The sequence below is a fragment of the Macrosteles quadrilineatus genome, unplaced genomic scaffold, assembly GCF_028750875.1.
Source record: "Macrosteles quadrilineatus isolate MER2022 unplaced genomic scaffold, UCM_ALF_1.0 Scaffold_1__1_contigs__length_201487025, whole genome shotgun sequence".
Classification (NCBI taxonomy): domain Eukaryota; kingdom Metazoa; phylum Arthropoda; class Insecta; order Hemiptera; family Cicadellidae; genus Macrosteles; species Macrosteles quadrilineatus.
Window position 1 is genome coordinate 169260832 of NW_026542594.1, and position 13241 is coordinate 169274072.

The following is a 13241-nucleotide window of genomic DNA, read 5'->3' on the forward strand; positions in this document are numbered from 1 at the left end:
TAGTTTTTTCGCGAGAGATCCAATATGGCGGATGTGAAGAAAAGGCAGGCAGTGAGTATGTACAACAGTGTGATATGAAGCCCAAGCAAGCAGCATTCATGCCCCGCTCCCTCACGACTATACTTACTTCGTAAACTTTCCGTGTCTACAGGGAAATTTCCCTCATGCACAAATGAGCGAGAAAACCATTGATGTAGTGCTCGGATTTGCAGCTTTTCAGCGTCCTGCCGGATCTTTTTCGTCACTCGTTTCAGTTTCGATTTGGACTTATTCTTCTTAGCCGGCGAGAGCGAGACATCGTAAGAGGTAAGGTTGTCTATGCCGTTAACCACTGGTTCTGATTCTATTTCTTCATCTAAATGGATAATAACGGAAAGGTAAATGTGCCGCTTGAGAGCACTTTCAACCCACTGAAGCGAAAACTACTCTAACACCTAATCTATCTAGAGTATTTTTAACGATTATCTATATCACTAAAACAAGTAGTACACAGATACTACAAAATTGGTCTTGTAAATATAAACAAATATTTTCACAGACTTTTGTCGAGGTGATTTAAAATCTTGTTTGGGACATTGGATGCTCAATTTGAAAATTTTCTGAACTCCTTTGGGTGTATGGTTGATTTTTTAGATAGATTTTTAATCATTTTTATTTAATTAAACCACTTGTAAAAAATATCTCTGAAATAAAAGAAATACTTACAATACAGGAAGAATGTTCAAATAACACCATACAATGTGCTAATGGTTACAGATTACACAGGTTCAAATGGTGAAATTACAGAATAGTGCAGTTTAAGCTTTTTCATATAGATTTACACAAGGCAAAGCGAAAGCGATTGTGCATTATACAAACGGGCAACAACCAATATTTCATCTGTGAAAATATTTCAAGGCTATTTAAAGTAGATTTAAAGTTAAAGTAGAAAAATCTGCATTGTAAATTAGAGACGGTAAACACTTGACATCTGGAATCATGCAACAAAGATTAACAGTGACAAAAACTGTTATTGACAATGAATGGAACGGTAGTCATGCTTTTTTGGCCCCTACATGCTCACTCGGAGAAAAAAAGTCATGCGAAAGTGGGATTCCATGTCACTTTAATATCAACAATTTTATTGATTGGATAGTTTATTAAATATTTTTCCAAACTGGACAAGTGGATTCAACCATTATTTGCCTTGTATTGATTAAGGGTAACGAGAGAGTTACATTTCACTCTAATGTAGTCAGGTAATTTCATTTCATGTTAAATATTACGCTGTGATGTAAAATAGCATTAAAAGCTTGATAAAGGCTGAAATGAATTCTAAAGAAATTTTAACTATTTAAATTGTATATTCTAAAAATATAACATAAAGCAACATCAAAGCTACAAAAAAGAACAATGAGAATGGATGTCATATTCTCTTTAGTTAGAAAATGTGTAAAAATAATCGAATGATTCCAAAAAAATTTAAACATGCAAAGTTTAAAAATATAAAGAACTATTTATTTATCTTCACATTATAACCAAACAAATTTGTAGGAGGCCTAATTTTAAGAATCTAAATAAAAATAAAAATTCTTGAATTTGGAAGTTAAAAGATTTATGCAACAAAACCAAATAAACTGGAGGTTTTCTATTTTGTCTCCCCATTCTATTAAAAATTAAATATACACTTTCCCAAGGACAAAAATGTAATATATAAATAAATTATCCAAAATTATTACTTATGATTACTTACTTTGATCGATAAATAAAAATCCAAAATTTTGAAGAGTAGAAAATTTATACAGTTAGTGTTATTGTCATTGTAAGTTGTTAAATTGATTAGAAATGGTAATAAAGCTATTCAATTTATATTAATCCAACAGTTAAACTTCTCTGAGTGTTGTCCATGAAGTCTTCATCCAGCTCCTGTCCCAGCATACCAAGCTATATCAAATCTGAGACCAACGTAGTGTATTTTGCTTCATCCACTACTGTTCCTGCCCATTCTCAACTATAAACGATTACTCTCATCACAGTATTCGTAAACGTTTAGTGAAATTGAAGCACCTGCCAATTACAGATTGCCAATTACAGTTTGTGACTTGGTTCCCGGTGGTTTCAGCTGTAAGCCACACATAAGTCGATCACTAGTTGACGTGAATGGAGTCGTGTATTTGGATGTAGAAAATGTGTGCAAAGGGTGGAAATCGTAGGTGGTCTTAAATTTCCTCGAGGGTCAATTTTCTTTCACAGCGTTTTCAAATATTGTGACGACACTCATCGTCCAATACCCGAGGTAGCTAGAATATTAGTGGATGTAAAGTAAGGAATACAAAGTTGGTCTTGGATTTGATCTAGCATGCTTGGCTGCGACAAGAGCTAAATGGAGACCTTAATTTACATACAACCCTTGTATTAATAAGCAATTACATTACACAACAGGTACACAAGTAACACTTTCACACAGACACTTCAAGCATATTTTATTGAAATGGAAAACTTGTTTTCTTGCAAAACAAATGTCTGAATCAATTATTTAAGCAACTTTTATCCAAGAATTTATCCCATCTCAAATTTTTACCTAACTCAGTAAAAGAACATGTGTTTTTTTTTTGGTTTTTTTTTTGGAGATAAGCACTGTCTTACAACGTGGATTATTGGTGGAGAAACATGCATTTTATGCTAAGATTCTTCTAGTAAGAGGGATCGTTATTATAAATTTTGATAATTTTTAATGTCAGTTACACTTTGTACTACTGAAAAATAATCCAACCATCAATTAAGTTCCTGTTAAAAAATCATAAGACAACAAAGAGATACAAAGAGGTACAATGGCATAACATGAGTTAATGTTTGTATTGTTGGAGTTACAACTTACATTTATCAGCACACTCAGGCGAGGGAGGTTGTGGGATTTCCTCCTCTTTCACGGCCAAGTTCCTCCTCAACCACGTCGTTTGTTCCAGATTAGCACCGGCGATTTGCGAACACGACTCCACCAGCTGCAAAATCATATGTTTCATCTTTACTCAGTTACTACAAACTATTTCAATAATTTTAAAAATTTTGTCACATATTTGTTATATTTATATAACAATTGACATGTTATGTTAATATTTAATATTAACATATTTAAAATAATTTTCTGTGCGTGCAACATAATTTTAAATAAGGGTGTTCAAACAACAAATTTGGTAAATTTGTATCAGCTTTTTTTGAGGGGGGGGGGATTTTTAATACTTTCGGCATTTTTTAGGACGGTTACTTAGAATGTTACAGCGGTTGCCGAAGTTGTTAGAAAAGTTTGCGTAATTAAGGAAGGTTATGAAAATATTGTGAAGAGGATGTTTAGGCCTGTTTCTAATCATTCTTATTTTACCATCTTAAGATATACTGATCTTCGGAATGACATTTTTTCAGTTTGTCGGTTCAAGTTTTTAAAATAAAGATTTTAGTGTTCAATTTCTTGAATATTTATTTATCTCTGGAGAACACCCTACATCAAAAACTTTGAGAAGTGAATTAGAATCAGCCCATATTAGTTTGATTTAACCATGAAATGCATGGCTTATTTAAGATTTTAATAGTTCAAACTTAATTTCAATATAACTCAATTTTTAAAAGAAGGAGTTATATTACACCTGTATTATACCTTGGCAGTGATGTCCTGTAGGTCGCGGTGGTCCTTTTTGTCCTGCAGTGGGGGGCAGCGGTGCACAAACTGACTGAGCACGCCCACCAGCAGGAACTGTGCGGGGGCAGACAGTGACGGCCCCTCTCTCAGCAGTGACAGCAGCGAACCCCAGCTCTCCGCTAGACTCACCCCTGCCACCAGCTGTAAGTAGTGGTGGAACAGCTCGAGAGCCGACACCTCCACACTCATGGCGGTTTGCTGTCAACACATTGAATAGTTAGGGCCTAAACTCGCAGCTAATAAGAATTACTTTACACATCCTCAAAGTGGTAAAACAAACTATAAAGTTAAGAACCTAGGGTTACTATATTGTTTCTTGAAAATTTGTTCGTCTCCCATAATCTTACACATAATTCAACTTTTTATAAAACTCAGAAGTCATTATTTGCCCAAAAAATATTTCTATAAATATAAATACATTAGCACTTCAGCGATTACACCAATCTGGACACAGTTTCATTTTCTTAATTTATAGTAGGAACAGTATATACAAAGAAACAAATCAAAATCAGCAACAGTCCATGTTGCAGTGTTATAAACATTGAAAAAAAAAATTGTAGGCCTACATGGGAAAATATATAACCTTACTTTTAAAACAATTTTCATGAAAGTCTTGTACCTTTTTGGCAAATTATTGTAAAATTTAAAATTTTTTGAATATACAGAAGAGTCTTGTTTTATCCCTCGCCTATTTTTACTTACAATTAATAAATGTTTTGATCGAGTGTCATATCAGTGACAGAGACATTAAAGAAGACATTAAACACAATTTGCTGTGTATAAAATCAAACAAAACAAAAATTTACATCCCCATGCAATATATTATGAGTAGATTTTGAGTAAATTTAAACAGATATGACAATGTAATATACCCTCTTTGTCACAATGAGAGTGTATATCAAGTGATTATATACAGTTACCTGGTTCATGGCAGGCTGTTTGACCACCTGGTGTAGCGTCTGCACTAGGGTGTCTATCGGCATGGCTTTGATGGCACTCAGCAGCTGAACCAACACTTGCTGACCTTCACTGGCCGGAGACATCACCTACATCAGCACTCATTGATAACATACTGCTAATTGTAGAGTTGAAATAAAAAAAAAAAACTGGGATCTAGAGAAAACAAAAACGTAAGCCTACAATGCACAGTATTAAAGCTTGCAAACACACCATGTTGGGCCTTATTTAAAATAAATTCTCTATAACACCAAACCGTGTAGGTAACAATCTATCAATGCATTTAAGCGGATTGGCAGTGAAGTAAAAGGTACAGAGCTACCAGCTTATTAGCTTGTTTCTCCAGGTACTTTTGTAATTTGGGTTGTGTTAAAAAAACCTATCACATTATTTTGTCATTCCAAAATCTTCCAGAGGTTCTTTAAACTAACTGCCCTTTGATTTTAGACAGAAGGTGTTTATTTTTTATAGAACCATAGATTTTTTTCAAACAAACCCAACCTATGCAGTAGAAACTCAGTTAAGGGGTTTGACACCCCCCTTAGGTTTAGAACCCCGGAATTAAGGGGGGAGAGCCGTTGCAGATAACCAATTTTTTGGTTAACCCATCATATACTAAAATTAGCCTACGTATTACCATGGTGTGTAGGAACAATGAATTAAAAACAATGTCAATATAATATAGTGTTTTATTTCAGCTAAAAAAATCTTACAATGGGTTAAAAAAGCTCCTTTCTAGAGAGAGCGGCTCCATGCCTCGCTGTTTACATATTACATATTGTACATATTTTATCCCTGTATTAATTTATGAAACCGTTTCGGGTTACCCTGGTTTCAGTTAACGGGGGTTCTGTGTTAACATAGCTTCAACCACACAAAGTACTTTGACACATTTTCTCAAAAATAAAAAATAAACACCTCTGACGTCCGAAGATTTGATTGCGAGCATTATCAATCATGGCCATTAACATTATTTAACCATTCCTACTAACAAATGGTCCCTGTTACAGAGTAATAAGACCAGCTCAAACCGTGCTCTTACAAAATTGTTGAAAAATTCTAATCGGGTAGAAATACCCGTATGAGTTACACACAACAAATATTTTCTAGACTCACAGTGTAGTTGGTCTGCAGTGTGGTAGGTCTGCGTTCCCGCCACACGACTGCCATGGCCGCCAGGAAGCTGGTGCCGTGATGCAGTGCGATGGGACTGAGGAACTCCAACAGCTGTTGTCTGACTACTCTAGCACTGCCTGCCTCGCAGTTTTCACTCTCCCTATACAAACGTATCAGTTTTCAATGATTTTTGTACACTACCAACTAGGTCTGGGTACAACTGTGTCATAATGTTTTAGTTTCTAATCAATGTGCCTTGCAAGACAATGAAATAAAAAAGAACAGTATTACCTTTTCAAGATTTTAAATTTAAAATTTACAAGTCAAATCTTACAGCTCAAAAAAGAAGTCTAATTTATCACTATCTACTTGGAGATTTTAAAAAAGAATCCAAGGATCTTAAATGGAAATAAGTTTATAAACAATTCATTAACAAGGCAACTTCCTTAACACCATAAATATAAATCCACAAACTGACCCACAAAACCGAAATGTTAGTTGTATTGTTTGGGATTAAGATACCAAAACTCCTGCAAGCATTGTTGTGTATCTGTAATATTACTAAGAGATTTTAAAATGTAAATACATCGCATATTACTTATTTTGAAGCAACTACTGGAGATAATTAAAAAAGTCACAAATTCTAGGGTGGTCCTTATTGAATAAAAAGTTTAATGCACTAGTTAGAAATAGTTTAAGATTTGGATTTGTTAACAATTGTATGGAGCTAGGGACATAAAATGGGTTGCTTTGGGAAATAGCAGGGCTGAGATGGGACACACAACCTTAGTACTTAATGTTGAAAGGTGCCAACTTCAAAACATTGAAAATTAAACAGATTTTAAAATAGAAAATCATCATTCTTTAGATACAGCCAAGATTAATTAAGAACAGTCTATTAGTGAAACAATGTTTCCAAATTTAAACATCTTTGCCACCAAGACCGATATTGGAATATATAATAGGTTACGTACCTTGGTCAGTCTTCAGTCTTATATTAGTCTATGGATGACTAGTTTTGAGTACAAAGACCCACTATCAAATCCTTAAAAACATCAACACATCCTTTTAAACACTGGCGGGTTCTGTCGTGTCCGCCATTTAGCCTACATAGGTTTGTCCCGTGTTCAATGTGGCCGGCCTATCGTCTTAAATGTTTTGTAATTTGTGTTTTTAAATTGTAAACTTTATTTGTCGACCTGCATTTATATATTGATGAAGACTTCCGTAGGATTTCTGACCAAATTCAACATGATGTTTTAAAGGATTTGATTTGATAATGGGTCTTTGTACCCGAAACTAGTCATCCATAGACTAAGATAAGATTGAAGACGGACCAAGGTATGTAACCTATTATATAATGTTTCCAAAGTGTCCCTGGTAAGTTACCTCTCTTTCCGCTGAGTGAGCGCATGCCACAGCACAGCGACACTGGCTATCACACGGGGCAAGTTGCTCAGCACCGCTTTACGGGCCGTCGCTTGCGGCTCGGGCTTCTCTTTGTTCTGCACAAAAGATAAGAATAAGAATCCATTTATTGTCATTTGTCAATTTACATTGCTATAGACAGAATCAAAGAACAAAAGAAATACATTAAAGTGCAGTATATATATATATATAAAATAATACATCAAGGTTTGACAAAAACTTCCAAAAAATATTTATATTAAATTTCTTTTAATATTATGAATTAAAAGAAAGATTTTTTTCAGTTTCTTTTATTTGAACCTGTAGTTTCACCATTCATTGCAATGAGATATGACTTAAGTTATAAAAAGTTAGTCTTTCAAAACTATTTACTAGAATGTTTTAGATTACTCTTATAGAAATATATGTAGGCCTACATCATAGATACATCTATTCAAAACTAAAATATCTTAAGTGCAGTCTACAAAAAACTCAATAGGGAAGTTAGTTATAGTTACATAAAGCCAAGAACTCTCTACTGCTATTTTAACAGTTATAAAAAAAGTTTAATTATAAGTATTTTTCTATACAAACACTGGATCAACCGAGTATGATAACACGATCCATGGAATTACTACCCATTTACAGTAAACACTCGCTCATCTGGACTAATGTGGCGGACGTTCGGTGCGGATTACGAAAAATCCGGACTATCGAGAATCGAGCAAATACAGTACTGTATATAGCCGTTTTTTTCAATTTTGTTCCAGGCCAACAGTATTCATAATAGCAAATGCAGTTCTACCAGTAATAATTTTTACTGCCGTATTATCCGATTTTTTTATCATCCGAGGTAGTGTCGGTCCCGTTTAGCTTGGATAATCGGACTTCTACTATACTGTGCCACTAAAAAAATCATGATTGCCAATCTGGACTAGCGGGAGTCCGGACAAGGCCGATCCGCATGAGCGAGAGTCTACTGTACATAATTTATTTAGGGGCTTGTTTACACATGTTATTCTTGAGTCTTAATTTCTACAATAATTGAAATACGCCAATCAACAAAAATTAAAAATCCCTGACAGCTACACGAGAAACTCAAGATAAGTGAATTTAGTTTTGTGTTTTGATTATTTACAATTGTGTTCAACTTTACACCAAATCGAAATCACCTACAAAAACAGTTTTTTATATTCAAAAATTGTACAAAATACACAAAACCAAAATACAGTTAAAAAAATTACATACCAAAACTCCTGCAAGCATTGTTAGCTGTGAAATGTGTAGCATTTCTCATTTAGGTATATCTGATATTTTAATAAAAAACTATACTAAAACATTATAAACAATCTAAAAAAGATTTGACTAAGTGGTTAAATTAAAGACGTACTCCCACACTACTTGTTGGAAGAATTGTACATTTACAATAAAAAGTAATAGAAAAATGATAGGGTAAAATCTATAAATGAATCAGTTAACTTTGATACTGACAAAACAACGGAAGATATCAATGTTTATTTCTGATACTTCTCATGGCTAATAGCAAAAGGACGCAATTTTGACTCTCTCAATCTTGATTTGGGCCTGATGATGACTGGTGGCAATTATTGTAAAAAACATATTTAGTGATGATCAAGAAGCTACTACAGTACTCATTATACACTTAAGAATAGTTAATGTAATATATCTACCAAATTGTGTTATTGGGCAATATAAGTAAATAAAGATCTTGTTTACGCAAAAGTTATTCAGAGTAAACCAGACACCTATTTCTAGATAATCCCATAGTTGCTAAAGGCAATTATTAGTTTTAACTTTGTAAAATCATATTCAACAAGTGCATGATGTATTAATATTAGTAGTTATACAATTTATTATATAAAGGTCATCAACGTACTTTATAAAACTTTTGCAAAAGAGAAACAAATAAAAATAAAAAAAATTTTACTAGAAAAATTAACAGACGTGAACGTGAACTGAGCAATACTGTTATGTACATTGTACATATATTTGTAATCTAAATTTTGATTTCTTGACATCCAACCAATTTTCTAAAAAAAAAACAACTAAGTGATTACAGAAAGCAGGTTTTTAATGATTAGTATTTCAATGTAAACAGCTAGAATATATAAAACATAAAAACAAGTGTTTTTAAGATTGATTGTTTTTTTAGACCTGTGTTTACCCAGTAAACTTATTGCACAATCAATGTGTTGGTCTCTTACCATGAGCAGGGGCGACGGCATGAAGACATGTATGAGGTTGTTGAATATCTGTGCAGGTGTAGAGGTGCCGCCTAGAGGGGAGGTGAAGGGAGTGGCTGTATCAAGGAGGCAGTAGTGACATAGAACTGTCAAAGCCTCCACCTGCGTGATAGCGTAGTCGGCTGGCATACTGAGGAAAACAGTTCAGCATTAAAACATTCAACCAAGCAAATATGAAAGGTATAATTTTTTATTTTTTTCTTAAATTGGCAAGTGTAAGGTATATTTTAAGAAATCAAATGCAGATGTAGAACTTCTGCACTTGACTTGAACTCAAACAAGAAAAAAACCAGAACAATTGGAACAAAATACAAATACCATCACATAATGAAATGTCATGACAGCTGCCCAGACAGACAGACAGTCACCACCTAAATTTTATAATAGTATAGATAAATTAAATTTATGGTGCTGAAATATTTAGCAAATCATTTATTGATATTGATGAAACATAGAGGTTAACTGTAAGAAAGGACCATGAGGTCCTAAGTTCGCCTCAATAAAGAAGGATTCTCATTTCATTTCTCATTTCATTTTATTTCAAACATTGCGTTGAGTAAATTATAATCGGACATGTAACTTGCTAACAACAAAGTACTTAAAACCTAGTCCATCAAGAGTTCCATACCTGACACTATCTGCAACCACAGGATCGTAAGCTCGGCTCAGCTGTTCCACATTGGCGCACAGTTGTCTCACCACAGCGGTGACAACCTTGGTAAGGGACGAGCCCAGGTACGGCAGCGCGCAGGTCACCAGCGCCGTCCAGTGAGTGTGTGCATAGCTAGCTCGTCCCGGGGCCTCTAGTGCGCGCAGGATAGCTGTCAGCAACATCGGCTGCTGAGGGAGGGGTCGGCCTGTCACGTACCGCAGCTCTCCATTACTGTGTGACTCATGTTTCGTCTCCTCACCCTCACCCTTCCGCTGGTTCACTTCGTGCTCCAACATTATCAGTGAGAGAAGAAACCTGAATTAGGGTTTAAATACATTCATTCATTTTTGCATTAACCTTTGATGGTTTGGACTTTTTTAGGTTTCTACAAGAGTCTGGTCTTTGAGTATCCAAAAAAGAGCTTACTATTGGTAGAGTTAATTAATGACCAAAATTGAGGAATTTACTAATATACGAGAGCCTAGTGGTATGTAAGCATGTTTAATGCTCAACTGTGTACAAATCATAATCAAACTGAGAGGTTTGAGCTAAATTTCATACAGACATTTCAGGCTCTTTGTTAAACAAATATACCTATTCCAATTTTTTCTTTCTCAAAGTGAAACTTAAAAGAATGTAAAAGAAAAAATGATCTCTTTCCTTGATAATATAGCACAGCATTTCTATATAATTTCAGAATACAGGTCAAATCCCTCTTACTTTGAATATAAAACTGTAAACATTACAATAAAACTTCATAATCCCTAATGTTTTTGAGCGAATAGGAATAACCATCCTGATATACATAATGATAAGTATGCACCTCAATATCTGCACTTGGAACGCCTCGCTCTGGTTTGCCAGACTTTCGTCAGTGTTCTCGTTGAACGTGAGGATCTCATGAGTGAACGACCGCAGTGCCTTAGCCGAGGTAGGGATGCTGGTCAGTACACAGTGCAGCGTGATCTTCTGCAGCTTTATCCGAGACAGGAGGTCATTCAAGTAGCAAGCCAGTCCTCGGCCACTGTCTCTCACAATGGCTGTTAACTCGTAACACACTAACGACAACAGTTCTACACTGCTGATCTGCACCTGTAAATCAAAAACCAGCTTGCTTTACATACGTACATATGTTTTGTAATTACAATGTTTAATAGTGATAACAGACAAATCTTTAGTAAAGTATTGAAATTTTTTTGAAGGAGCATGTTATACGTGAATTAAGATACCGGGAACTAATGACTATGGAAATAATTGAGGTAAGAATAGAAGTATATCACATTTACGAAAGTTCCAATGAAAAACACAGAGTTTTAGGAATTAGTGGCAGTTGTTGGTGAAGATATGGCTGGTCGATTCCAAGCAAGATGGTTCTACACCCAGATGCCATTAGTCATTGGGATATCATAACAATTAATGTTGCTATCTAATTTAAAGGTCAATGTTAGATAGTAAATATATACCACAGCCATAGAAATGCAAAAAAAAAAAAGAAAAAATAGTCGAATGACACATTAAGTGTTTAGTTACCTGTCTGTTGGCATGTATCTCGTCTGCTGTCAGTTTGTTCTGGCCCAGGTTGGGGTAGAAGCTGCGCATGTAGTACATACATGTGGTGATTATCACTTCTACATACATACAGCTGCGAGTGCTGCTAGCGTCCAACTCTCCCAGGAAACCTCGGCCGAAGATGGACTTGCGATGTCTGGAGACCAGCTTTAGCAGTGGTGACCTGGCAAACATAATGTTGATCGTGTGATTTACTTAGTTTCTTAAATTATGTTCAGCTTATGATATATAGAGTTTAATATGAGTATGTTGTGAGATTAATCATAGTTAGGCTTCTAGAGAAGAGAATTTGGTAATACATATACAATTTGCTTAACCACTATGACTATTTTTGTGATTAATGAGTAGCAAGATTTGAATCTGGTCGACCAACACAGAAGTGCTACACCTTTACCAATGTTACAACAACAAAAGACAATAAAAAATAAACATAGATACAATTTAAGATCTAAACTGAACTATTATGTTCCTTGAGAATTAAGCAATAGTTAGTTTAAAATTTTTTTAGAACTAGGTTTTTAGCTTAATAATCCTTTAGGTTAGGCCTGGCTTCAGAAAATAAATAGTAAACATATTTTGGAGTTATTTACGCCATTGGCATATTTTACGTTTAAGTAAACAGTCCAAACCCTGGTCTTGTTACCATCCAATATTGACCTTATGTTAGATAGCGTCATTGAGAGGGTTTAAATGTATGAAATATGTAAATTTTTTATGAAAATTTTTAAAAATTTGATTTGATAGCCCAAAGACAAGGTATCTGAGTCCTGTCACAATTTTGCTTGGAATCGAACAAGCGGCCTTTAAAATTTTTACTGTTTTCACTATAACCACTTGGTTCAGAAAATTATTTATTTGATTGTCTTGACCTTGACACTATTTATTTTTGTTATCCATGTTACAAATAAATCAATAGATCCAAACCCTAAATAAAATCCTTAAAAATTATAAGGTCGAAAATATACAGTGTCCTGTTGTTTTCTTAGTACAAATCGTGTTAAATTAGATGATAAGCAAATTTGGTTGTTGTTACGGTTGTACATTACTTCGTTGCCTGAACTAGAGACTAATAAACAATTAAGCAGCATGTAGGTGATTTTCTAAGTCTGAAAAGAAGGAAGAAACTATTATTGAGATGCAAAGTGCAACTGATAATAATTCTGAGTTTACATTAGCAAAATTACATTTTAAGTTAATGCCATATAACCTACAAGACTAGTAAGATAATTATAAATATTATACAAATCAAGTCTTATAGTGATTGATAACTTGCACTTAAACCTTTGCAATTTTATATTTATATAGTATAGTTACCTAGAGACAAGACCGGTGGTGGATGATGAGCAGAGGAACGCCCTAGCATTGGTGGCCAACATGTTGCGCACCGTGTGTAGCGCGTAGAGCGCCCGCTGGCTGTCGTAAACGCCACAGTAGAGCAGCAGGTGGGAGTGTAGGTGGTCAACTGGGCCAGAGGTTAAGGAGGCCCTGTACTGCAGGTGGCGTCGTGGCGCTCGTGGCGTTGACATGGAGTTGCTGCGTAGACTCGGCTCAGAGCTGGATGACTCTTTCACAATCTATCAATAAATACAGCCAGAATCACATC

At 34.8% G+C, this 13241-nt stretch overlaps 1 protein-coding gene across 2 annotated transcripts in view; it reads right to left on the bottom strand.

The window, feature by feature from the left end:
- Window positions 1–13241, bottom strand: part of LOC128989578 (protein dopey-1 homolog) — a 92795-nt gene that overhangs the window by 14877 nt on the left and 64677 nt on the right. The window contains exons 20-31 of one of the 2 annotated variants that reach the window (XM_054411493.1): window positions 12953–13212; window positions 11600–11801; window positions 10893–11161; window positions 10046–10384; window positions 9379–9547; window positions 8402–8425; window positions 7136–7251; window positions 5747–5906; window positions 4594–4719; window positions 3632–3871; window positions 2858–2981; window positions 128–355 (exon numbers count right to left, since the gene is read on the bottom strand). In XM_054411493.1, the coding sequence (XP_054267468.1) occupies window positions 128–355; window positions 2858–2981; window positions 3632–3871; window positions 4594–4719; window positions 5747–5906; window positions 7136–7251; window positions 8402–8425; window positions 9379–9547; window positions 10046–10384; window positions 10893–11161; window positions 11600–11801; window positions 12953–13212 (2257 nt within the window). The remainder of the gene's footprint in view (window positions 1–127; window positions 356–2857; window positions 2982–3631; window positions 3872–4593; window positions 4720–5746; window positions 5907–7135; window positions 7252–8401; window positions 8426–9378; window positions 9548–10045; window positions 10385–10892; window positions 11162–11599; window positions 11802–12952; window positions 13213–13241) is intronic. The other variant, XM_054411500.1, reaches the window with a different exon arrangement.